Below are 17,714 nucleotides of genomic sequence, written 5' to 3'. Positions count from 1 at the left end.
CATATTCTTAAGAGGTGAAAATACTAAAGCAGTATAGTTCCTGCCATTTTATGCAGAATTATGTGAGGCTAAGTCTAATTGTTTGGTTGGGAATTGAAATTTGATTGTTATTTGGAGTTATTCTGTAAGTCTTTTCTATATTACATTTAGAAAGAAATTTATAGTCTTATTCTTTCATAGTTAGCAAAGACTATAGTTTTATATACCTGATATGGATATGAGTATATTTAATTTGCAGGTCATATAGAATACTTTCTACAGATCTGTTGATTTCTATTTTAGGTTGATACTGGCATAAAGAATTTTAAAACTGGCTAATAAATAGTAAACCATTAATCGGTATGTTAAATACCACTGTAGAAGAAAATATTGATCTAAAAATCAAAAATAAAATCCAGTTATAGTCATTTCACTTAATTTATTTAACCTATCAACCTCACTTTCTTAATTTTTGTAAAAGGGAAAAACTGTACCTAAGATTTGAAGATTAAGTGAGCACTTGCAAATTTTGAAAGTACTTTGTAAATTGTTACTGTATAAATACTCCCATTAAGGTGCACTAGCACACGTGTTCCCTTACTTGCCAGTTCTTGTTAACATTCTAAATTACTTCATGTCATTTTAGTACCTGTAAATTAGGGGAAAATGTATCTCCATTATACATCGTGGTGCAAAAGCAAGTTTACAGTTCATATGGAAAATTATATAATAATAATACAAGAATAAAGTCTTTCACATACAACAGTAAACCTACTTGCCCCGCCAAATATGTTCCTCTATGGAGTGAGTTTTAATAGGCATATTTTTGTAAAGATATGGCATACCTATATGTAGATGGCTTTTTAAAAAGTGAGTTTAATCCAAATGTATACCACATTTTTTTACAAAGCATTTTAGTATCAAAATTTTAGTATCAAATGCTTTGTAAAAAGGCATTTAATGCTTTAGTGTCAAAGCATTAAGTGAATTCATAAATTCACTTAACAGTCTCTACATGATTTAAGACTTGTGGCAGCTTTTCCTCGCTGTCACAAAAGAATCAAAATCTGTAGTTTCTTATGATAAAGTTTTAGCAGCTGAGGCATCAAGTACCAAATTACCTTTTCATTTTAGCCATTTAGTTATGTACGCCAACCTTGCTAAATACCTTCGAAACCATACCAGTTTCTTTCTTGATCCCAGAGACATTCTTTCTGACTTACTTTATTTCCATTGAATTAGTATTTGTGTCTAGTTCAGTGTGTTTAGTTATCATTAACATGTATTCACCTGTCTTATAATACATGTTTTTGAGAACTGATAGACTCAAGTATATCATTCGTCTGTAACATAACTCCTGTTTCTCCTAAAAGATAGTTTTTAAAAGAAAATGTCCCCATTTAAGATATCCTTATTTCTTGTGGGTTCTTTTCTTTTTAGGTCCTTATTCCTTAAATGGATACAGAGTGAGAGTATATAGACAAGACTCTGCCACCCAGTGGTTTACTGGCATAATTACTCATCATGATCTCTTCACTCGCACCATGATCGTTATGAATGATCAGGTAAATAGTCCAGCTAATATTTTTTTAGAGAAATATTTACAATTCAGATATTACATGTCACCCCAAAAATGGATCAGCAGATTGACACTAAATAATCTTTGTTATTTTAGTCATATAACCCTATTAAGTTCAAATATATAGATGTTACAGAGGGGTCTCTAGTTCACAGGGATATAATGATGCCAAATTTATTTCAACATTGATAAAATTTCTGCAATACAGACATCAGACTATTAGTTGATAGTGTTTTGGGTTTTTTTTTTTATCTTTAGGTCAGCTAAATTTTTTCATAAAGCTAGCTATCTTGTTTCTCCAGGGATAAAATATTTCATAAATGTTTGTACTGTTGAGAACTTTAACAAACACTGTAGTCCTTTTCACACTAAATTTCGGAGTTGGTATGTTCTGTTAAGTTTTATAGTGAGTAATAAGGATACAAATTTCAAGTGACATTTTTAAGTAACAGTCTGAAAGTGTTGATTCAAGTATTTTGAAGCTATAATTTATTTTCCTGGAAAAAAAAAAAGATATTTACACCATCCTACCTGTGTGGGTTGTAGAGAGTACGCGAATAAATGAGTCCCTGTTTATAAACAATTTGAATACTTTCATTAAAATTTAGTCAGATTAATAACTATATTATTTATTGCTATTTTTTGTAAAATAGTGATAAACTTTCACATCTCAGAAACAAAATTGCTTTTAGTTTTTAAAATAGTTCTTTCTTTAACCTGTCTTTTACAAATTATTATTAGTGTTATTTATTTAAACAATTTTTGTCTTCAATTTTTGTCCTGCTTAAGCTTTACCCTTTAGTTTTATACCTGCTTTTTGAAAATTGTTTCCTTTTTTTAAAATACATTTTCAACTTAGCATTACACTCATTAATTTTTATCCTTGTTTTTCAGGGGGTACTTGAATACATTTGCTTTTTAATTTTTGGTTAGCATAGGTACAGCAGTAGGTTTCAGAAGAAAGTTAAAAACATAATTTTCTCTATGATTGTTAAAACTGACTTATTATAAGTATAGCAGTATCTTATATAAATTAGGGATTCCAGACTGATTTTTAGACATTTCTACTCAGTAATGAATGTGTACCTAAGATTACATTGGTTAACTGATTGGATTTAATTTTTATTCTTGTCTTGTGTCATGGATTAGGTATTAGAACCACAGAATGTCGATCCTTCTATGGTTCAAATGACCTTTCTGGATGATGTTGTTCACTCTCTGTTAAAAGGTGAAAATATTGGCATTACATCACGGCGAAGGTCTCGTGCCAGTCAAAATAGCAACGCTGTTCACGTATGTATGTTGTTAGTTCTAGATTACTGTAAAAACTTGTTCCCTTAAGTTATTTAGGATCAGGTAGTAACCAAATCATTATCAACTGGTTCTTTTTTAGGGTCATTATACACGTGCCCAGGCAAATAGTCCCAGACCAGCAATGAACTCCCAAGCTGCTGTACCAAAACAGAATACACACCAGCAACAGCAACAAAGAAATATCCGTTCGAATAGGAGGAAGGGCTCAGATAGCAGCATACCAGATGAAGAGAAGATGAAGGAGGAAAAATACGATTATATAGGACGAGGAGGTAGGCTCCACTTTTTCTTTTAAGGGAATGAGAATTTTTAAAAAGTACACTTAAAACGTATTTATTTAATATTAATATGAAAAATAACACTTTTTTTTAATCTTGCAGAAAATCCTAAAGGTAAAAACAAACAGTTGATGAACAAAAGAAGGAAACCTGAGGAGGATGAAAAGAAACTAAATATGAAAAGACTACGAACAGACAACATTTCAGACTTTTCTGAGAACAGTGACTCAGAAAATTCAAATAAGAGAATAATAAATAATCCCTTAGAGCAGAAACCAGAGAATGAATTAAAAAATAAAAATACTTCAAAGGTGAATGGAGAAGAAGAAAAATCCGAAAATAATGAGAAGGCAGGAGAGGAGACACTAATGGACAGCCAGCCTCCCTGGGATCAAATACAAGAAGATAAAAAACATGAAGAAACAGAGAAGCAGAAGTTTGTTGACTCTCAGCTTCAAGAAAAAATTATTATTCAGTCATCAGAACAGGCCACACTTTCTGATCATAATTCTAATGATTTACTTCTTCAGGAAAATATGGAAAAAACTCATACCGTGGAATTATTACCGAAGGAACAGTTTACATCCAGACCACCCACACCAAAATGTGTTATCGATATTACAAATGACACTAACTCTGAAAAGGTGGCTCAGGAAAACTCAAATACCTTTGGCCTTCAGACACTTCAGAAAATGGATTCTAATGTTAGTGATTCAAAACATTCTATTGCAAATGCAAAATACTTGGAAACAGCAAAACAAGATTCTGACCAGAGTTGGGTCAGTGATGTAGTTAAAGTAGATTTAACCCAATCAAATGTTAAGAATGCTCCATCAGGAAATGATCATCTGATTATGGAAAAAGAGAAAAATCAGTATGTCTCTTATGCATCTTCTCTAAGCTCAGTTTCTGTGATGGAAGATAAGCTGCGTAAGCGAAGTCCACCCCCAGAGATTTTAAAATCTAAACTTAATGCTTCAGTGGATGCTCACAAGACAAAATCTAGTCCCTTACCCGAAGTTGTTAAATCCAAAACTACCCATTCTCCTGATTCTCTAAAGCCTAAGGCCACTTATGTTAACAGCCATGCTGCTGGTGAAAGAAGACTGGTAAATAAGATAGAACATGAGTTATCAAGATGCAGTTTTCATCCAGTTCCTTCTCGAGGCAGTACATTGGATACTACAAAGAGCCCTCTAATCATTGATAAAAATGAGCATTTCACAGTTTACAGAGATCCTGCACTTATTGGATCAGAAACAGGAGCTAATCACATTTCACCCTTCTTAAACCAACATCCTTTCCCTCTTCATTCTTCATCCCATCGAACCTGTTTAAATCCAGGTACCCATCACCCTGCCTTAACTCCTGCACCCCACCTGCTGGCTGGATCATCTAGTCAAACTCCATTGCCTACCATTAACACTCACCCTCTGACTAGTGGTCCACACCATTCTGTTCATCACCCTCATTTACTTCCTGCTGTGTTACCTGGAGTGCCCACTGCCTCCTTACTTGGTGGCCACCCACGATTAGAAACTGCTCATGCCAGCAGCTTGAGCCACTTAGCACTAGCACACCAGCAACAGCAACAGTTGTTACAGCATCAGTCACCTCACCTTCTTGGACAAGCCCATCCTTCTGCTTCATATAGTCAGCTTGGTCTTTATCCAATTATTTGGCAATATCCAAATGGAACACATGCATACTCAGGACTTGGTCTGCCTTCTTCTAAGTGGGTTCACCCAGAAAATGCAGTTAATGCTGAATCATCATTAAGGAGGGTAAGTAATGTTGTATTTAACCAAGTATCAATATATGTGTTAATCTACATATGTTCAAATGCTTTGTAAAATGCATTAAAATTTTTGAGTTATTTTTCTAAATATAATGAAACTTTCCAATTCTAACTTTGGAGCCATGTAATCTGAACTCTGAATTAATTGTGGTACATATTCATAATTGTTTTTGCTTAGCTAAATTCCTAGAAGTGAAGTTTCTGAATTAAAAATTAATAGGTCCTGGCCAGCTATCTCAGTTGGTTGGAGCATTGCCGAATATGCCAGGGTTATTGTGGCTTCAGTCCTTGGTCAGGTCACATACCAAAAGAATTAACCAATGAATGCATAACTAAGTGGAATAACAAATCAGTGTTTTCTCTCTCTCCCAACTGCCCTTCCCCCTTCCTTTCTGTCTAATGTGAATGAGTAAATATTTTTAAAATCATATAAAATTGAAAGGCTTCTCATATATGTGTTATCAAATTATTCTTAAAAGACAAATTGTTATACCCCCCCAGCTGGATTCATCATATTGATGTATATTACAAGCTATGAATCTAATCCTCTTGTTCTCTTAAGAGAGCCAGAGTTAGAGGGTCCCAATATTGGGCAGTAAAGTTGGGGCTTAGATTTTTTTCTGCCCGATAGAATATTGCTGTAAGTAATGGTATAATGATCTGATTCCTTCATGGGCTATGTGGTTTCTCTAGCAAAATTCATTTTCATACTAAGAAATTGTTGAAGGCATTACCAGCCTCATTATAAAAAATGGGGGAGCGGGGGTCCCTGTTAAACTTTAGGAGACAACTTAACATAGTCCTTGAGGCAACCCAGGATTCTCTTCAGCAGTGCCTCAGAATTTTTTCTAACCTCCTTTCTTTCTTTTTCCTTCTTTCTTTTTATTTTATGATAAAAACCATGTAACTTTAGTTTACCATCCTAGCTTTTTAAGTCACAGTACTGTTATGTATAGTCACGTTATTGTGCAACAGCCCTCTAGAACTTTTTCATTTTGCAAAACTAAAACTTTATACCCTTTAAACACAAGTTTTCCTTCCCCTTCTCCGAGTCCTTAGCAACTATGTTTCTGCTCTCTGTTTCTATGATATCTGCCTGCTTTAGATACTACATTTGAGTGGAATTACGCAGGTTTTATTCTTTTATGGCTTTCTTCACATCGCACAATTTTGATAATAGCTTAGCCATATTCGTAGCATGTAACAGGATTTCCTTTTTTAAAGCTGTATTAATGTTCCATTTTATGTTTATACCACATTGATACATATTCATTTGTCCTTGGACTTGAGTTACTTCTATACCTTGGTTATTGTTAATAATGATACGATGAACATGGGTATTTTTTGACACCTTTCGCAAGTTGGGAGAGATCCACAATAGATACATTGGGGTGGTAACTTATAGAAGATAATACTGGCAACCTTCTTTACTTTAGGAATAATACTGCTTACATAGAGCCATGTTAGTAGTAGTAGTAGGTGCAAGTATGGTGTTCCTTGTGCCAAAGGTTTGTCAGAGGAGCCGTTACACATTTTGGGTAGCAGTAATGACATAGACTGTGGATGTGAGTCCTCTCTTAATTCCCAAGTTGTGATAGTTGACCTTGGTGGTAAGGGGCATCAAGATTTCAAAATAGAACCCCACCGCTTTTGAAGGATATTACTTGTTTATTCCCATTACAAACATCAACTTCTTTAACTCCAGTTTCACATAAGCTTTGGCCTTCTCTAATGAAGTCATCAGGGACCTACAGGATTGATTCTTCAGCATCCCTAAGTTTGATTTGGGGAGAATCTCAATTCTAGAAGAATTGTGCTTACTGTTAATCATAAGTTTCCCAATCCCACTCTTTTTTTTTTAATGTACTCACCCACAAACATGCTTATTAATTTTAAAGAGAGGAGAAGAGAGGGAGAAAGAAAAGGAGAGAAACATTGATCAGTTCCCTCCTTGCATGCACATGCCCCAACCACAGACTGCAGAAACCCTCAACCCAGGCATATGCCATGAACCAGAACCAAACCTACAACCTTTTGGTTTACGGGATGACATCCAGCCAACTGAGCCTCATGGGCCATTGATCTTACAGTAGGGCGATTCTTTCCAGAATGTGTACATTACATAGTTCCAGTTAATGAAGAGTCACTAATCACATCAAGAACACTCTTGCCAGAATCGAAAGCAGTCCTGGTGACCTGAGTGCCCAGTACATCCACATTTTTACTCTGACCCTTCACTTTCATGTATTGTGAATGTAGCTGCAGCTGGTAATTGGACAGACTAGGTAGAGGAACGCATGGGGACCAAGAGCTGACAAATTTTCTTGAGTTGAATTCCATAACCTCCAAAACCTGGAAAACAGATCTGAGTAGCTGTTAGAAATGGTCTGGTTAGGAGCCTCTCTCAGTGTTTGTACTAGAATTAGCTTCTATGTTATTACAGCATAAAATATTTTGTTAACTGGTCATACTTCTTAAAGCTGACATATCAAATTTTCGTTTATTATGTAAAGCCATTGTGAACAAAAGTGAAGAACTCTTAAACCTAGTGTTGTAAATAAAAGTAAAATATCAATTAGGTAGTTATTTTTAATGTTATTTTATAGTAAACACCATTCACATGATTGATTATCACTTAAAACTTATGCGTCTTGGAGAACTGAAGCCTTTTAAACATTTGAATATTTGTGTACATGCATAATACGTGTATGTATATTTTTTTCTCATGAGGTTTATGGTTTATAATGTATTCTTAGTAATCTAAGTAATTTAACAGCACTATGTCTTTGGTGTAATATATTGCTTCTGCATTATCTTCTAGAGATGTAAAATTTATTTCCTCTATCAGAATCGAAGGATTATATTTCCCAGTATGTGTACTCAATAAATCATATTCTGGAAGAATGTCAGTGAGTCATAGCATAAAAACAACTCATAAGCATGTCCTTCGATGTTGTCAATTTACAGATCAATGTCAACAGATACTCAGTATGAGAAAGGCAACATACTGACATATAAAAAAATAGTTTTATTATACTTACATTCCTGCGAGTTTAATGGCCCAACAGTGTTTAGAGTTTATAGTGAAATGGAGTACAATTGAATCTTGAAACATCATTTTCTGCCAATTCTAAGTAAATTGTTACATTGAAAATGTTTGTTCTTTTTCATGACAAAATTATCTAATGAACTTGATTATAATTTCTGTATGTAGTGAAATATATTTTAGGATTAACAAATTCTGAGTTTTTAAAGTACTTACATAAATTTTTTTGATTATAGAGTTTCAGGCAATCATATAAGTTACAGTGACTCAGGAGTGTCCAGCCTGTAGGCTGCAGGCTGCCCAGGATGGCTATGAATGTGGCCCAACATAAAATTGTAAATCTACTTAAAACCTTTTTTTGCACATCAGTTTTTGTTAGTGTTTGTGTATTTCATGTGTGGCCCAAGACAATACTTCTTTTTCCAGTGTGGCCCATAGATGCCAAAAGTTTGGACACCCCTGCTATAGTCTTTGATATGTTAAAGGCAATGATTTCAAAATCTACATTCAACAAAATAAATAATAAATTTCTAGAAATTACTATCTTAATGCTGATTACTTTTAACATACTCTTAATTATATTGGTTACTTATTGTCTGCATATTTCTCATAAGATGCATTTAGAAAAAGTCACATGTTTCATAAATATACTGTTCTTTAAATCCTACTGTGGTGCTGCTTTTAGCTTTTTCTATGAACTGAAGTGTGGTTTTGGGGTTTTTTTTTATAGAATTCTCCCAGCTCGTGGTTACATCAACCCACTCCTGTGACCTCGGCAGACGGTATTGGATTACTTAGTCACATTCCTGTCAGACCATCCAGCGCAGAACCTCATCGGCCTCTTAAAATTACAACACATTCCAGTCCACCATTGACAAAAAGTTTAGTAGATCATCATAAAGAGTAAGTTGACTAGTGCTTAACATTAACAAATGCCTTTTCTTTTATAGTTATTCCCTTTTTTAAAGGTTTTATTTATTTACATTTAGAGAAAGGGGAAGGGAAGGAGACAGAGGAAGAGAAATATCGTTATTGGAGAGTGTAATAGTTGCCTTGCACACGTGCCCTCATCTGAGGACTTGGCCTGCAACCCAGGCATGTGCCCTGACTGGGAATTGAACCGGCAACTTCTCAGTTTGCACGCCAGCCCTCAATCTATTGAGCCACACCAGCCAGGACTCTTTTATAGTTATTCCTAATACAGTTTCTAAGTAGGTGATTTTAAGTTAATAACTGTCTTAAAACTAGGGTTAAAACAACTGCTATTCTATCTATTTTTTAATGTATTGGGTTGGACAAAAAGTCTGTATGGTGTTTGTTTGTTTGTTTTTAAGAAGACACATTTTTTTTTCCCGTTTTCACCATAACTTTATTGATTGGATGTTTCGAGTATGTCAGCTATCCCATGTGGCATAACATATTGATTGTTGTCAGTTAATTTCTCATAATTTCACAGTTTGATCACCATCAACTTCAACTGGTCTACTTGACCGTGGAGCATTGTCCAGTGAGAAATCTCTAGCACGAAGCTTCACAAACCATTTTTTTGCATTTTAGATTAGTGAGAGTACTTTCTCCATACAGTGCACAAATCTTTTTTGCATTTCGGTTTCATTTTTACCTTTCTTGAAATAAATAAAGCATTCCATCAAGATGGTGGCATACACAGATGGCTCGCCTCTTCATACAACCACATCAACATTACAAATAAAATATAGAACAACCATCACTCCGAATTGCCAGAAGTAGAATTGAATGGAAGTCTGAGAGCTATGTAATAAATGAAACCACATCCATCTAAATTAGGAGGGGCACAGATGGGGAACAGGCTGGTCCCTCACCCACAAGTGTTGGGTAAAAATTCAGGAGGGTTATTTCGGAGTGTGGAGTCCCAGCCCCAGCAGGACCCCAGCCTAGGGTTCCAGAGCCAGGAAGATAAATCCCCACAACCTCTGGCTGAAAAAACCAGTGGAGATTAGGTTAGTGGAAGAAACTTATGGAGCCCCCAAGCAGATCCTCTTCAAGACCCCTACACATGGACTCACCTATTCAGACTCATTCCCTCTGAGCTCCAGTACCTGGATAGCAGCTTACAAGTCACCAGTGGCCCACAATGAGAGACTGAGATGTTTGACAGCAAGGCAAGCAGAAGCCATTGTTCCTTTTCTGAACCCTCTTCCCACAGAGCCAGAAGGCTGGAGCCGCATCTGAGACTCCATCAACCTGGCTGACATTGTTTGACCCACCTTGGATGTCTCCAAGAGACTCCACCCCACCCAACTTTGGAGCCACCCAAGCTGCTTTTCCATATGAAATACTCACCTTGTCTCATGCTGCACAACTTAGTAAATCCTCTCAAACAAGCAATAGCAGGCTTCAGTGAGCCCCAGGTCTGGCACAAGCAACGGCCAACCTAGATTCATAGCTTGGCTTTGGCTTGGAATTTCCAAGCCTAGCTCAGGTAGTGTTGCCCTTTGCAAAAAAACAGGTGGGGGCTGACCTTGGCCAGAACCACCTGGGAAACCTTAGGGCCAGCACATCCAGTGGACAATACACACCACTTCAGAGCACTACTACCCTGTCCCTGCACAGCTGATCCACTATGGAGGACAGAGGTAGGTACAGCCAATCCTTGCAGCTAACTGGCCTAGGTAAATCTTTCCCATTGATCTGCCAAGAGCAACCAAGACTCAAATGTAACAGGAGAGTGGACTTAACCCACATGAAGGGCATACCTCATGTGCTCAGCTTGTGTGATAGGGGAGGCTGTGCCCCTGGACCCTACAGGATATCTACATTAGGCCATGCTACCAAGACATGGAGTCAGAGCAGCTCTACCTAATACAGAGAAACAAGCACAGGGAGGCTGCTGAAACAAGGAGACAAACATGGCCCATAAGAAAGAACAGATCAAAACTCCAGAAAAAGTGCTAAACGAAATGGAGATAATCTATATCAGGTACAGAGTACAAAACACTGCGTAGAAGGCTGCTCAAGGAACTTAATGAGGACCACAACAGCATAAAAAAAGATTCAGTAAGAAATGTGCAATTTATGGGGAATAAACAGTAGAGTGGATGAAGCCGAGATTCAAATCAGTGATTGATTTGGAACATAAGAAAGCAAAAACTTAGAACAACAAAAGGGAGAAAAGAATCCAAAAAATGAGGATAGTATAAGCAACTTCTGTGACAATTGCAAGAAGTCCAATGTTCGCATCATAGGGGTACCAGAAGGAAAAGAGAAAGCAAAAAATTGGAAATCTATTTGAAAAAATCATGAAAGAAAACTTCGCTAAGTAGGTGAAGGAAATAGACAGGCAAGTCCAAGAAGCACAGAGAATCCCAAAGAGGCCCACTCCAAGATACATAATAAAAATGCCAAAGGTTAAAGATAAATAGAATCTTAAAAGCAGCAAGAGAAAATCATTTGGTTATTCACAGGGGCATTCCCATCAGACTCATCTGATTTCTCAAAAGAAACTTTGCAGGATAGAAGGGACTGGCAAGAAATATTTAAGGTCATGAAAAGCGGGGACTTACAACCAAGAGTGCTCTACCCAGCAAAAATATCATTTAGAATCAGAGGCCAGATGAGGCACTACCCAAACAAGAAAAACTAAAGTTCATCATCACCCAACCATTATTATATGAGATGTTAAAGGGACTTATTTAAGAAAAAGAGAAAAACTATGAAAAATTAAATGGCAAAAATACATATCTATCAACAACGGAATCTAAAAAACAAAAGCAAACAAGAATAGAATCATGGATACAGAGTTTTGATGGTTGTCAGAGGGGAGGAGTGAGTGGGGAAATGGGTTTGGAGGTGAGCAGATTAGGAAGTACAAATAGGTAGTTACAGAATAGCCATGGGAATATAGGGATATAAAGTACAGTATAGGAAATGGAAGTAGCGATAGAACTTATTCGCATGACCCATGGACATGAACAGTTGTGGGGGATTGCCTGAGGGACAGTGGTGTGCTGGGTGGAGGGGGCAAAGGGGAAAATCAATACAACTGTAGTAATAATCTGTAAAATATAATATTAAAAAACAACAAAGCAGATGTGCCCAAAATGTTTCGTATTTTGTTCCATCTTCAGTATTAAAATGGCTGCACAAAAATTCACTGGTGTTTATAAGTTTCTTTTTTAAATGTTTCCCGATATGACAGCTGTCACAATACAGTCTAACAAAATTATTTTTAATGAAGTTCCAGGCAGCTAAGCACTACTAGAGCCATCGATAATAGAATGATATTGCATAGAAGCTATTTTTGGGTGATGTAAGAAAAAATGGTTACAAAAACCTTTGTGTATTTTTAAAGTAAATTTTTATTGACACAGGGGGTGTGGTCCCGTTGTTTGGGCATTGTCCAGCAAAGCAAAGGGTCACTGGTTCGATTCCCAGTCCGGGCCCATGCAGGAGGCAGCAAATTCATGTTTCTCCCTCACATTTATGTTTTTCTCCCTCTCTCTATCTCTACCTTCTCCTCTCAAGAAAAATTTTATTTTTTGATTATAGTTGACATCATACTAGTTTCAGGTTGTACAACCTAGTTAGTGTTAGACATTTATATTTATGATGTGATCATAGTACCTATCTGACACCATACCTTTGTGTATTTTCTTTGCAGAGAATTGGAGAGGAAAGCTTTTATTGAACCATTACGTTCTGTTGCATCCACATCAGCAAAAAATGACCTGGATCTAAATAGGTCACAGACTGGAAAAGATGGTCACTTGCACAGGCATTTTGTGGAGCCTCTGATGAATCCATTACAGAGACCACCCCAGGAGACTGGAGAGAGATTAAACAAATATAAGGAGGAACACCGTCGAATTCTTCAAGAAAGCATTGATGTTGCTCCATTTACAACTAAAATCAAGGGGCTTGAGGGTGAGAGAGATCATTATTCCAGAGTAGCATCGTCATCTTCTAGCCCTAAAAGCCATGTCCTCAAACAAGACAAAGATATGGAATGCTCAGTATCAGATCTTTATAAAATGAAGCACTCATTGCCTCAGAGTTTGCCCCAAAGTAACTATTTCACTACATTGTCTAACAGCGTGGTCAATGAACCGCCAAGGTCATACCCATCTAAAGAGGTTTCAAATATTTACACTGAAAAACAGAATAATACCTTTGTAGCAGCCGCTAATCCTCAAACTCTGACTTCATTTATATCATCTCTTTCAAAACCGCCACCTTTGATTAAACACCAACTGGAAAGTGAAGGTTTAATAGGCAAAACACCAGAACATCTTCCCCATCAAATGGCTTCTCACTCAGTAACAACCTTCAGAAATGATTGTAGGAGTCCTACCCATTTGACAGTTTCTTCTACAAACACACTCCGGAGTATGCCTGCTTTACATAGAGCACCAGTGTTTCATCCACCAATTCATCACAGCCTGGAAAGAAAGGAAAGCAGCTACAGTAGCCTCTCCCCTCCAACTTTAACTCCAGTGATGCCTGTAAATGCTGGTGGGAAAGTTCAAGAATCACAAAAACCTCCAACTCTAATTCCTGAGCCAAAAGAATCTCAGGCAAATTTTAAGAGTTCTTCTGAACAGAGTTTGACAGAAATGTGGAAATCTAATAACCTCGGCAAAGAGAAAGCTGAATGGCTTGTAGAGAAAAGCACTGGAAAGTCACAAGCTGCTATGGCATCTGTCATTGTCCGTCCACCTTCTAGTACAAAACTTGACAGTGTGCCAGTAATGCAGTTAGTGTCCAAAGATCGAGTTAGTGAAAGGTCTTCAACTGAGACAAATCAAACAGATTGCCTCAAACCAGCAGAAGCTGGAGAGATTGGAAGAATAATTCTGCCAAGTGTGAATTCAGACAGTACTCACATAAAATCTGCAAAAAACTTTCAGGCAGTCTCACAGGGTGATGTTCCCAGTTCACTTGTGTCTGCTGTAAGTACATCTGCTTCCACTACCAGCAGTGCTTCCAGCTGGGGTGGGTCTGAAGTAATTTATTCTTTATCAAATACAATTTTACCCTCTAAATCCTTAGAATGTACCTCTTCAAAAAATGTCACTCATTCAGTTACTCAAACACAAGAATGCAGGGTCAGCACCACAGCTCCAGTTACCCCAGCCAGTAGTAAGACAGTAAGTGCTGTTCAGCCCAGCTCTGGGTTCTCAGGCACAACTGATTTTATTCATTTAAAAAAGCACAAGGCAGCATTGGCTGCAGCTCAGTATAAAAGTAGTAACGTTAGTGAGACTGAGCCTAATGCTGTGAAAAATCAGTCATCTTCAGCCTCCCTTCTCTTGGATGGTACTGTAGTGTGTAGTACAATAAACAAAGCAAACTCTGTAGGAAGTGGGCAAGCATCCCAGACAAGTCAACCAAACTACCATACTAAACTAAAAAAAGCCTGGCTTACTAGACATTCAGAAGAAGATAAAAATACTAATAAAATGGAGAATTCAGGGAATTCTGTTTCAGAAATTATTAAGCCATGTTCTGTTAATTTAATAGCCTCTACATCAAATGATATACAAAGTAGTGTAGATACTAAGATCATAGTTGATAAATATGTAAAAGATGATAAAGTCAATAGGAGAAAAGCCAAAAGAACTTATGAATCTGGTTCTGAAAGTGGAGACTCAGATGAAAGTGAAAGCAAGTCAGAGCAAAGGACTAAAAGGCAACCGAAGCCAACTTACAAAAAGAAGCAAAATGATATGCAGAAAAGAAAAGGTGACATGGAGGAAGATCTAAAACCCAATGGGGTTCTCAGCAGGAGTGCCAAAGAAAAAAGTAAATTGAAGTTGCAGAGCAACAGTAATAGTGGTACGTAAATTTATTTCTTTTTTATCTCAGGTAAAAAATGCTGTATATTCTTGGAATAGTAATGCTAATCATTCAAGCAGTCCTTAACAATGGGTAAAAGTTAAATAAAAATGGAGATGAGGGTGGTTATGGTTTTCGGTGCTCATTTCTATATTCAAGAAAAATAAAATAGGTAAAAGTTTCTAAACTGTGAGTAATATTTAGATTTCATTGGTGGCAAAATAAGTGACACTTGCCAGTAACATTCACTATAAAGTGTTTTTGTATATAGTTTTAGTCCAGAAGTAATTTTTTCCCATGGGTTTATTTCTTTTCAGTTATGTTGCACAATGCAGAAAGCCCTTAATGGTTTCACTATATCTGTATTTATTCACATACAGTATATGAAATGTCCCTGACAATGTGGATATTCAAGAAATTATTTTCACAAGCATTTGGATGCTTGAAGGCATTTGGGCTTTTTTACTGAATGAGGTTTTCCCACATGCCTGTTTGGAAATCAGAGACAAAGTGAAGGAGAGAAAACCAGGAGGGTGGAATCATAGTAAAGGAGAGTCAGAAAGGGAAAGAACAAAGGACTCCAGGCTCAACCGGAGACAGGCTGAGAAACTGAAATGCTAATATAGATAGAAGGACCTGCCATTTATTTTGAGCATTGGATTATATAGCGTTGCTTTCTCTTTCTCCAGTGTTGTACTAGTTTCCCCCAATGAATTCTAAAGGGACTTGGTGTGATCAATAATTGTCTTCCTTCACATTAACATTTACTTTGGTGTGTTGTATATTCAAATATTTGAGTTAAACTTAAAAAAACAAAGATAGCAACCTTCCAGTTTTTAACATTTAATAAAATTATGAAATTAAATTTATAAAATTTACTTTTAATGAAGTGCATATTCTGTTCTCATTTTGAAATTAAATGTACATGTTTCCCATGTGAGAATTGTGAGACAAAGACTGGAATCAGCATTTCCCCCCGTGCCAAGTGATGCTTAGTGAAACCTCACCTACTGAGTACTAACATCAGAGAGGCTATGTTAAGTCCCATTTATTGCCAAGTCCAAAATAATAAGTGATTATTAAATGCCACCTTTTAATTATGGGCAGAGTTGACTTGCTGTTACTCTGTGCCATCTAGAAAATTCTCTGAATTGGGAATTTATAAATCTAATTTCTCAACCTGAATAGATAATATACTTCATGGATTAAATACAGCCTTTGTCTTTCTAATGTTCACTGAGGTTGTCATCAGTCATAGTCAAAAAGAGTTAGTAAAGCTCTGGCTGGTGTGGCTCAGTTGGTTGGAACATAATCCTGTACACCAAAAGGTTGCAGGTTTGATTCCAAGTCAGGGAGCCTACAAGAAGCAAACAGTCATTCTCATTCTCTCTCTCTCTCTCTCTCTCTCTCTCTTTCTCTCTCTCTCTCTCTCTCTCTCTCTCTCTCTCTCAAACACACACAAAGCAATGAAAAAATGTCTTAGGGTGACAATAAAAAGGATTATTTTTTTAAGAGTGAGTAAAGTCTGCACTTAAGAGATTGTACTATGAAGACATATGCTATTATACACATGTATATCCATACACAAATACACATACAGTATGTTTCTGAAGTTAGCTGCTTTTTTACGACTAATTTTTATATTATTTTATAAATATATCTAAGTCCTGTGATGCACAAAATCAGTGCACTAACTATAATTAGAGTTAATTTGTGTGTCTCAAAAATATTTTTAAGGTGTTAGCATATCAGAAATTAAAGATTAACATGTATTTGTCTCTAGTAATTCTTTTTCTTCCTAGTTTTCTGTTGCTAGAGTAGCTGTTTTGAGCATTTTGCTAGTAAATTGAGAACTAAGGTTGAAAAGGTTCCTAGGTATAAAGAAAGCAGAAATATCCATTAAGTTAGGTATTTTTATTGCCAAGTAAAATAGAATTGAAAGATGAAGTTTTAGTTACTGGACAGACATTTCCAGTAAAAGTTATAAAAGGAGTTAGATGCAGTCTTACTGTCTAAACAGAAGCAAAAATTGTATCTAAAACTGTTCATATAACCTGGACCTTCATATCTTTGTAATTCATTCATTAAAAATTTGCCGTTGTCTATTTTATGTCACAGTTGAGATTCGCTTTGAAACGCCTGGGTTTTAATTGTAATACTATTTGAATTGTTTACAGTGGTATGGTTTTTCATACTTTTTGAACTATTTCATTATTTGGAATGTAAAAGCATATTGGTTAATAGTTATTTTCTAGTCAGAACAGAAGTAGATTGCGTTTAGTTTATTCTCACATAATAAATTTAAAAAGTATACCAGTGGTTGGAATCAAGTGTACCAAATAAAAATTTATCAGCAGTATACCATTTCTGTTGTTCATTCTGATTTGTAAAAGCCCTGGATATTTTATACAGTCCATAGGAGAAATCTGTCTTATATACAGTGGAGGAAATAACAAACCTTTACACGAGCCTTCTGGAAACATTGTTCTCTGGGTGGTATGTGCGCACACATACACATTTCCCTAGTAGATTAGGTCAAGTGGCTCCTTGCCCTAAGTTAAAGACAGAAGAGGGAAGAGTTTGCAAAGAACCAGCAATCCTAGAAATGCTTAATACAAGCTGATTTTGAGTTGCCCACCCTAGAGTTTTATAAACACAATTCTATCTTAAGATATACGGTCTTGCTGTAATTGTACTGCATATATTATTAACAGGTAAGTGATAGTGGGAACTCAGGACAAGATTTCTGCTACAAGTTTCTATAAGAAGTATATCATCTCAGAATAGTTATACTGCCTCTGCTCCATGAAATAGGCATAATTAGAAAACACAAAGGTAGGAAATAGAATTTATTCTTTAACATAATAGAAACAGTGAATGATGTAAATCTCATATCTGATGTTAGAT

At 36.2% G+C, this 17,714-nt stretch overlaps 1 protein-coding gene across 7 annotated transcripts in view; it reads left to right on the top strand.

Annotated features, from left to right (window-relative positions):
• JMJD1C (jumonji domain containing 1C) overlaps window positions 1-17,714 on the top strand; it is a 311,987-nt gene that overhangs the window by 258,759 nt on the left and 35,514 nt on the right. For 6 of the 7 annotated variants that reach the window (XM_037158683.2, XM_037158682.2, XM_053664018.1 and 3 more), the window contains 6 exons: window positions 1,420-1,544; window positions 2,708-2,851; window positions 2,952-3,144; window positions 3,253-4,934; window positions 8,725-8,897; window positions 12,634-14,807. In XM_037158683.2, the coding sequence (XP_037014578.2) occupies window positions 1,420-1,544; window positions 2,708-2,851; window positions 2,952-3,144; window positions 3,253-4,934; window positions 8,725-8,897; window positions 12,634-14,807 (4,491 nt within the window). Of the gene's footprint in view, window positions 1-1,419; window positions 1,545-2,707; window positions 2,856-2,951; window positions 3,145-3,252; window positions 4,935-8,724; window positions 8,898-12,633; window positions 14,808-17,714 lie in introns of those variants that run through there. The other variant, XM_037158688.2, reaches the window with a different exon arrangement.

The sequence above is a fragment of the Artibeus jamaicensis genome, unplaced genomic scaffold (genome assembly GCF_021234435.1).
Source record: "Artibeus jamaicensis isolate MK-2021 breed Jamaican fruit bat unplaced genomic scaffold, CSHL_Jam_final contig_332, whole genome shotgun sequence".
NCBI lineage: Eukaryota > Metazoa > Chordata > Mammalia > Chiroptera > Phyllostomidae > Artibeus > Artibeus jamaicensis.
The sequence above is the reverse complement of the archived record's forward strand: the minus strand, read 5'-3'. Positions and strand labels throughout refer to the sequence as shown.